The sequence below is a fragment of the Palaemon carinicauda genome, chromosome 27, assembly GCF_036898095.1.
Source record: "Palaemon carinicauda isolate YSFRI2023 chromosome 27, ASM3689809v2, whole genome shotgun sequence".
NCBI lineage: Eukaryota > Metazoa > Arthropoda > Malacostraca > Decapoda > Palaemonidae > Palaemon > Palaemon carinicauda.
Window position 1 is genome coordinate 20,311,988 of NC_090751.1, and position 9,284 is coordinate 20,321,271.

At 36.3% G+C, this 9,284-nt stretch overlaps 1 protein-coding gene across 1 annotated transcript; it reads right to left on the minus strand.

The window, feature by feature from the left end:
- Positions 1–8,472: 8,472 nt before the first annotated feature.
- Positions 8,473–9,006, minus strand: LOC137620841 (golgin subfamily A member 6-like protein 1). Its single transcript, XM_068351288.1, has one exon. It carries the CDS (start codon positions 9,004–9,006, stop codon positions 8,473–8,475), a length of 534 nt encoding a protein of 177 aa, XP_068207389.1.
- Between the last annotated feature and the right edge of the window lie 278 nt (positions 9,007–9,284).

Consider the following 9,284-nt stretch of genomic DNA (forward strand, 5'->3'; position numbering starts at 1 on the left):
GACATACTTATTACGTTTCATTGGTTCTCAGTAAATGTAGCCTTAAATAAACACAGTGAAGGGAATTCTTGCATTTTGCTTGGTATCAAAAGTGCGACAGACATCAGTGAGACATACTTATTACGTTTCATTGGTTCTCAGTAAATGTAGCCTCAAATAAACACAGTGAAGGGAATTCTTGCAATTTGCTTGGTATCAAAAGTGCGACAGACATCAGTGAGACATACTTATTACGTTTCATTGGTTCTCAGTAAATGTAGCCTTAAATAAACACAGTGAAGGGAATAATTGCAATTTGCTTGGTAACAAAAGTGCGACAGACATCAGTGAGACATACTTATTACGTTTCATTGGTTCTCAGTAAATGTAGCCTTAAATACACACAGTGAAGGGAATTCTTGCAATTTGCTAGGTAACAAAAGTACGACAGACATCAGTGAGACATACTTATTACGTTTCATTGGTTCTCAGTAAATGTAGCCTTAAATACACACAGTGAAGGGAATTCTTGCAATTTGCTAGGTAACAAAAGTGCGACAGACATCAGTGACACATACTTATTACGTTTCATTGGTTCTCAGTAAATGTAGCCTTAAATACACACAGTGAAGGGAATTCTTGCAATTTGCTAGGTAACAAAAGTGCGACACACATCAGTGAGACATACTTATTACGTTTCATTGGTTCTCAGTAAATGTAGCCTTAAATACACACAGTGAAGGGAATTCTTGCAATTTGCTAGGTAACAAAAGTGCGACACACATCAGTGAGACATATTCATTACGTTTCATTGGTTCTCAGTAAATGTAGCCTTAAATAAACACAGTGAAGGGAATTCATGCAATTTGCTTGATAACAAAAGTGCGACAGACATCAGTGAGACATACTTATTACGTTTCATTGGTTCTCAGTAAATGTAGCCTTAAATAAACACAGTGAAGGGAATTCATGCAATTTGCTTGATAACAAAAGTGCGACAGACATCAGTGAGACATACTTATTACGTTTCATTGGTTCTCAGTAAATGTAGCCTTAAATAAACACAGTGAATGGAATTCTTTCAATTTGCTAGGTAACAAAAGTGCGACAGACATCAGTGAGACATACTTATACGTTTCATTGGTTCTCAGTAAATGTAGCCTTAAATAAACACAGTGAAGGGAATTCTTGCAATTTGCTAGGTAACAAAAGTGCGGCAGACATCAGGGAGACATACTTATTACGTTTCATTGGTTCTCAGTCAATGTAGCCTTAAATAAACACAGTGAAGGGAATTCTTGCAATTTGCTAGGTAACAAAAGTGCGGCAGACATCAGGGAGACATACTTATTACGTTTCATTGGTTCTCAGTCAATGTAGCCTTAAATAAACACAGTGAAGGGAATTCTTGCAATTTGCTAGGTAACAAAAGTGCGGCAGACATCAGGGAGACATACTTATTACGTTTCATTGGTTCTCAGTCAATGTAGCCTTAAATAAACACAGTGAAGGGAATTCTTGCAATTTGCTAGGTAACAAAAGTGCGGCAGACATCAGGGAGACATACTTATTACGTTTCATTGGTTTTCAGTCAATGTAGCCTTAAATAAACACAGTGAAGGGAATTCTTGCAATTTGCTAGGTAACAAAAGTGCGGCAGACATCAGTGACACATACTTATTACGTTTCATTGGTTCTCAGTCAATGTAGCCTTAAATAAACACAGTGAAGGGAATTCTTGCAATTTGCTTGGTAACAAAAGTGCGGCAGACATCAGGGAGACATACTTATTACGTTTCATTGGTTCTCAGTCAATGTAGCCTTAAATAAACACAGTGAAGGGAATTCTTGCAATTTGCTTGGTAACAAAAGTGCGACAGACATCAGGGAGACATACTTATTACGTTTCATTGGTTCTCAGTCAATGTAGCCTTAAATAAACACAGTGAAGGGAATTCTTGCAATTTGCTTGGTAACAAAAGTGCGACAGACATCAAGGAGACATACTTATTACGTTTCATTGGTTCTCAGTCAATGTAGCCTTAAATAAACACAGTGAAGGGAATTCTTGCAATTTGCTTGGTAACAAAAGTGCGACAGACATCAGGGAGACATACTTATTACGTTTCATTGGTTCTCAGTCAATGTAGCCTTAAATAAACACAGTGAAGGGAATTCTTGCAATTTGCTTGGTAACAAAAGTGCGACAGACATCAGGGAGACATACTTATTACGTTTCATTGGTTCTCAGTAAATGTAGCCTTAAATAAACACAGTGAAGGGAATTCCTGCAATTTGCTAGGTAACAAAAGTGCGACAGACATCAGTGAGACATACTTATTACGTTTCATTGGTTCTCAGTAAATGTAGCCTTAAATAAACACAGTGAAGGGAATTCCTGCAATTTGCTAGGTAACAAAAGTGCGACAGACATCAGTGAGACATACTTATTACGTTTCATTGGTTCTCAGTAAATGTAGCCTTAAATAAACACAGTGAAGGGAATTCCTGCAATTTGCTAGGTAACAAAAGTGCGACAGACATCAGTGAGACATACTTATTACGTTTCATTGGTTCTCAGTAAATGTAGCCTTAAATAAACACAGTGAAGGGAATTCTTGCATTTTGCTTGGTATCAAAAGTGCGACAGACATCAGTGAGACATACTTATTACGTTTCATTGGTTCTCAGTAAATGTAGCCTCAAATAAACACAGTGAAGGGAATTCTTGCAATTTGCTTGGTATCAAAAGTGCGACAGACATCAGTGAGACATACTTATTACGTTTCATTGGTTCTCAGTAAATGTAGCCTTAAATAAACACAGTGAAGGGAATAATTGCAATTTGCTTGATAACAAAAGTGCGACAGACATCAGTGAGACATACTTATTACGTTTCATTGGTTCTCAGTAAATGTAGCCTTAAATACACACAGTGAAGGGAATTCGTGCAATTTGCTAGGTAACAAAAGTACGACAGACATCAGTGAGACATACTTATTACGTTTCATTGGTTCTCAGTAAATGTAGCCTTAAATACACACAGTGAAGGGAATTCTTGCAATTTGCTAGGTAACAAAATTACGACAGACATCAGTGAGACATACTTATTACGTTTCATTGGTTCTCAGTAAATGTAGCCTTAAATACACACAGTGAAGGGAATTCTTGCAATTTGCTAGGTAACAAAAGTACGACAGACATCAGTGACACATACTTATTACGTTTCATTGGTTCTCAGTAAATATAGCCTTAAATACACACAGTGAAGGGAATTCTTGCAATTTGCTAGGTAACAAAAGTGCGACACACATCAGTGAGACATATTCATTACGTTTCATTGGTTCTCAGTAAATGTAGCCTTAAATAAACACAGTGAAGGGAATTCATGCAATTTGCTTGATAACAAAAGTGCGACAGACATCAGTGAGACATACTTATTACGTTTCATTGGTTCTCAGTAAATGTAGCCTTAAATAAACACAGTGAAGGGAATTCATGCAATTTGCTTGATAACAAAAGTGCGACAGACATCAGTGAGACATACTTATTACGTTTCATTGGTTCTCAGTAAATGTAGCCTTAAATAAACACAGTGAAGGGAATTCTTGCAATTTGCTAGGTAACAAAAGTGCGACAGACATCAGTGAGACATACTTATACGTTTCATTGGTTCTCAGTCAATGTAGCCTTAAATAAACACAGTGAAGGGAATTCTTGCAATTTGCTAGGTAACAAAAGTGCGGCAGACATCAGGGAGACATACTTATTACGTTTCATTGGTTCTCAGTCAATGTAGCCTTAAATAAACACAGTGAAGGGAATTCTTGCAATTTGCTAGGTAACAAAAGTGCGGCAGACATCAGGGAGACATACTTATTACGTTTCATTGGTTCTCAGTCAATGTAGCCTTAAATAAACACAGTGAAGGGAATTCTTGCAATTTGCTAGGTAACAAAAGTGCGGCAGACATCAGGGAGACATACTTATTACGTTTCATTGGTTCTCAGTCAATGTAGCCTTAAATAAACACAGTGAAGGGAATTCTTGCAATTTGCTAGGTAACAAAAGTGCGGCAGACATCAGGGAGACATACTTATTACGTTTCATTGGTTCTCAGTCAATGTAGCCTTAAATAAACACAGTGAAGGGAATTCTTGCAATTTGCTTGGTAACAAAAGTGCGACAGACATCAGGGAGACATACTTATTACGTTTCATTGGTTCTCAGTCAATGTAGCCTTAAATAAACACAGTGAAGGGAATTCTTGCAATTTGCTTGGTAACAAAAGTGCGACAGACATCAGGGAGACATACTTATTACGTTTCATTGGTTCTCAGTCAATGTAGCCTTAAATAAACACAGTGAAGGGAATTCTTGCAATTTGCTTGGTAACAAAAGTGCGACAGACATCAGGGAGACAAACTTATTACGTTTCATTGGTTCTCAGTCAATGTAGCCTTAAATAAACACAGTGAAGTGAATTCTTGCAATTTGCTTGGTAACAAAAGTGCGACAGACATCAGGGAGACAAACTTATTACGTTTCATTGGTTCTCAGTCAATGTAGCCTTAAATAAACACAGTGAAGGGAATTCTTGCAATTTGCTTGGTAACAAAAGTGCGACAGACATCAGGGAGACGTAATTATTACGTTTCATTGGTTCTCAGTCAATGTAGCCTTAAATAAACACAGTGAAGGGAATTCTTGCAATTTGCTAGGTAACAAAAGTGCGACAGACATCAGGGAGACATACTTATTACGTTTCATTGGTTCTCAGTCAATGTAGCCTTAAATAAACACAGTGAAGGGAATTCATGCAATTTGCTAGGTAACAAAAGTGCGACAGACATTAGGGAGACATACTTATTACGTTTCATTGGTTCTCAGTCAATGTAGCCTTAAATAAACACAGTGAAGGGAATTCATGCAATTTGCTAGGTAACAAAAGTGCGACAGACATCAGGGAGACATACTTATTACGTTTCATTGGTTCTCAGTAAATGTAGCCTTAAATAAACACAGTGAAGGGAATTCTTGCAATTTGCTAGGTAACAAAAGTGCGACAGACATCAGGGAGACATACTTATTACGTTTCATTGGTTCTCAGTAAATGTAGCCTTAAATAAACACAGTGAAGGGAATTCATGCAATTTGCTAGGTAACAAAAGTGCGACAGACATCAGGGAGACATACTTATTACGTTTCATTGGTTCTCAGTAAATGTAGCCTTAAATAAACACAGTGAAGGGAATTCATGCAATTTGCTAGGTAACAAAAGTGCGACAGACATCAGGGAGACATACTTATTACGTTTCATTGGTTCTCAGTAAATGTAGCCTTAAATAAACACAGTGAAGGGAATTCTTGCAATTTGCTAGGTAACAAAAGTGCGACAGACATCAGGGAGACATACTTATTACGTTTCATTGGTTCTCAGTAAATGTAGTCTTAAATAAACACAGTGAAGGGAATTCATGCAATTTGCTAGGTAACAAAAGTGCGACAGACATCAGTGAGACATACTTATTACGTTTCATTGGTTCTCAGTAAGTTTAGCCTTAAATAAACACAGTGAAGGGAATTCTTGCAATTTGCTTGGTAGCAAAAGTGCGACAGACATCAGTGAGACATACTTATTACGTTTCATTGGTTCTCAGTAAATGTAGCCTTAAATAAACACAGTGAAGGGAATTCTTGCAATTTGCTAGGTAACAAAAGTGCGACAGACATCAATGAGACATGCTTATTACGTTTCATTGGTTCTCACTAAATGTAGCCTTAAATAAAGACATTTTCAGTGGTGCTGCTGATTGGACGTTAACATTAATCATCCATTCCCAAAATAACCTCATGTTTCCCAGGTATTAACCTAACCTAAATGTTACATGGACTATTCGAAATTAGTGTGAATCATGCAATAGGAGGAAGAACGTCCAGTTATGCTGTACCGAGACTCTTCAATGACCTTCCACTCGATGTCAAGAATAGCAAAAATGTGGCAGCTTTCAAGAAAAACCTGAAAACTTATCTTTTTAGAAAGTGGTATAATAGTGACCTGAAAACTATTAAGCCTGAATACAAATGTTAGCGAAATAACTGATAAGATACAGAGCAAAATATTAACTGGAAAGAAATTATTTTTTTTTCACACACCAAGGTCCGCCTGAACAGACTTTTAGTGTCTGACGGCGGGCGAGAAATAAACCCGTAAAAAGGAGGGCAACTTGAAGTATTATTATGTGAGTGGAGGAAACTTGCCAATCTTAACCTAAGCTAACTTGAGGTAAAAACAAATCGCTTTGATTAGCTTCAATTTATAATTGTCTATATACTTATAAGTCCATCTATTTGGTATAAAAAGTCCTTTTGCTTTGTTGAAAAGTCTGTGTCGTCACCTTTCTTTGAACCTACCGTCAAGTACTGATTTGAAGTGAGCTTTGATTGAATTTAACGTTCGGAAATATGTATTACACAAACATGATGAGCAAAATGTTTAAACACACGATTTTGAATAACTAGCCAAAGATAACAAGATAAAATTTAGAAAATTGTGCGATGTCTATTTCGTCTTTAATTAACATATTTGCGATGGCTTTTGTTCTGTAAAAAAGTGGTTTGTGTGTGTGTGTGTGTGTGTGTGCATAAGATTTTATGAATGTGTGCATTTTATTGTGGGTCTTTATATTACCTATGAACATGAACAATAGAAGTCCAAGAATTCTTATCAGTATGAAGACGTTGAAAAAAAAAAAATAAAAAAAAAATCTTGTCGAAAACCGAAGTTGGGGATAATCTAGAAGAACCATTCCAACATTCGGCTTAAACGATCTCTCTCTCTCTCTCTCTCTCTCTCTCTCTCTCTCTCTCTCTCTCTCTCTCTCTCTCTCTCTCTCTCCTTTTCCCTAAAATATGAACTGTAAACAACATTGGACACTAAGATTTTTTTCCCCTGTTAGTAGAAAGGTGTCAGTGATACAGATACCAAATCAAGAGAAGCGACTCGCTGACAAATGAGGCATTTACTCGGGAAGAGGGAAAGACCGGCCACCCTGATGCCTCTTTGTGCAGGAATTTTTTTCTCCCCATTTCTATCTTTTTTTCATGTTTACACGTCTTTGTTTCTGGATTCGGAGGCAAGGGATTTTCCTTCCCTCCTTCTTTTCTCTCTCTTTCTTTGTGTTTGTTTCGGTGGTCCTATTGCGTATTGAGTTTCTTTGGCTTTGACGTGTAAATTAGTGTGGCGTCAAAGCTCGCTTTTTTTTTTTTTTTTTTTTTTTTTTTTTTTTTTTTTTTTTTTTTTTAAATTCGTCGTTGGAGGCCTCGTTATGTTCTTTTGAACGATTTTCAAGTTCGGATTGCACTTTCGTTTTACTTTGTTCGCATCGAGGATATAAAATGAGAATTACATAGCGTCGTCGTTCTTTTTAGGAATAATGATAGTAATGATGATTGATAATAGTAATAACAATGATTGTTGTAGTAGTAGTAGTAGTAGTAGTAGTAGTAGTAGTAGTAGTAGTAGTAGTAACAACATTAACAAAGAACTATGGAGAGACTTGTGTAGTATTACTAGTAACAATGAATCATGGATTGACTGTCTGTCATAATAAGAATTGTTCTATAACTAAATATTCAGGGTCGTAATTTTGGATACATGTGCCGATAATTTATTTGTAGGGTCTGGCCAAAATAACTTTATATAAGATTTACTTATAGAGACAAAATAAAACTTGAATTTTTTATTTTTTCATAGTTATACTAAAACTATAAAGTATCATTTGTGGTGTTCAATCGGTGGTTTACTTCGTAAGTTAAAGAACTTGAGAAAGCATTGAAGATCCGTGACTTATCTCGCGCATATCATCTTCTCTCCCGATCTTTCAATTTAGTCACAGCTTAAGGCATTAGAAACCGTATATGCTTTTTATCTTTGGAAATAACCAGAGGCTTATGGCATTTATGACTGAAAAGTATAATAATAATAATTATAATAATAATAATAATAATAATAATAATAATAATCTTTATTTCAGCAAAAGCCATATACAGAGTTACAATAAGGGTACAGTGATCTTTCACTTTGGACATCGGTAAAAATAAAAATGAGATTATAGCCCTTATATGATTCTTGCTTTAGTATTTATATGATCCAAATTTTTCTCTTGTTTCCCTTGTATTAAGTGTTTAAAAGCCTCGCTCTCCTTTTTTTTTTACATATTTGTTTAATATATGGTTTACTAAATTGAGAGTTATATGTTCCTGATTTTGAATAACCATATCTATCAGTTGCTTTGCAACCTTTGTGTAAATCTTTAATTGCACAATCTTTTGAATTATTTTCCTTCTTCTTTAGAGAACTTATTATTTTCTTGGGATTAGATTTCATTGCCATTCCCACTTTTCTGTAGAGCTGATGTTTCTAGCGTTATACAAATGCCGTAAGTGTAATATCAATAAGGACATATTGTAGCCTTAGACTTGATCTAGTTATTAAGGCCAAATGGTAGTTCTAGCCTTAAACTCAGTAAGGGTATATAATTGTCCTGGACCTGATCTCAGTAATGATGTATGGTTGTCCAAGGCTTTATCTTCTTGAGGATACATTCTAGTATGGTTGTCCAAGGCCTTATCTTCTTGAGGATACATTCTAGTATGGTTGCCCAAGGCCTTATCTTCTTGAGGATACATTCTAGTATGGTTGCCCAAGGCCTTATCTTCTTGAGGATACATTCTAGTATGGTTGTCCAAGGCCTTATCTTCTTGAGGATACATTCTAGTATGGTTGTCCAAGGCCTTATCTTCTTGAGGATACATTCTAGTATGGTTGTCCAAGGCCCTATCTTCTTGAGGATACATTCTAGTATGGTTGTCCAAGGCCTTATCTTCTTGAGGATACATTCTAGTATGGTTGTCCAAGGCCCTATCTTCTTGAGGATACATTCTAGTATGGTTGTCCAAGGCCTTATCTTCTTGAGGATACATTCTAGTATGGTTGTCCAAGGCCTTATGTTTTTGAGGATACATTCTAGCCATAGGTCTGATCTCAGCAAGGTTACTTGGCAGTCCTAGACGTGATGTCAGAGAGTGCATATAGAAGACTCACTACAGATCTCTGTAAGACATGAAAGCTTCCTCAGACATTCTTACTATGGGCATGTGGTAGTCTCCGACATGATCACTGCCGAGGTATATAGTTGTCTGTTCCGTTGATATTCATGGAAAATAATGTATTGCTATCCATCAGAATTGTAATTTTAAGCTCTGTAAACCGAGGTCTAATCTGTGGAACTTGTTGTAAACTG

Excerpts from the sequence above, each read along its gene's own strand:
- LOC137620841 (XM_068351288.1), bottom strand. The coding sequence starts at position 9,006 with ATGTATCCTCAAAAACATAAGGCCTTGGACAACCATACTAGAATGTAT.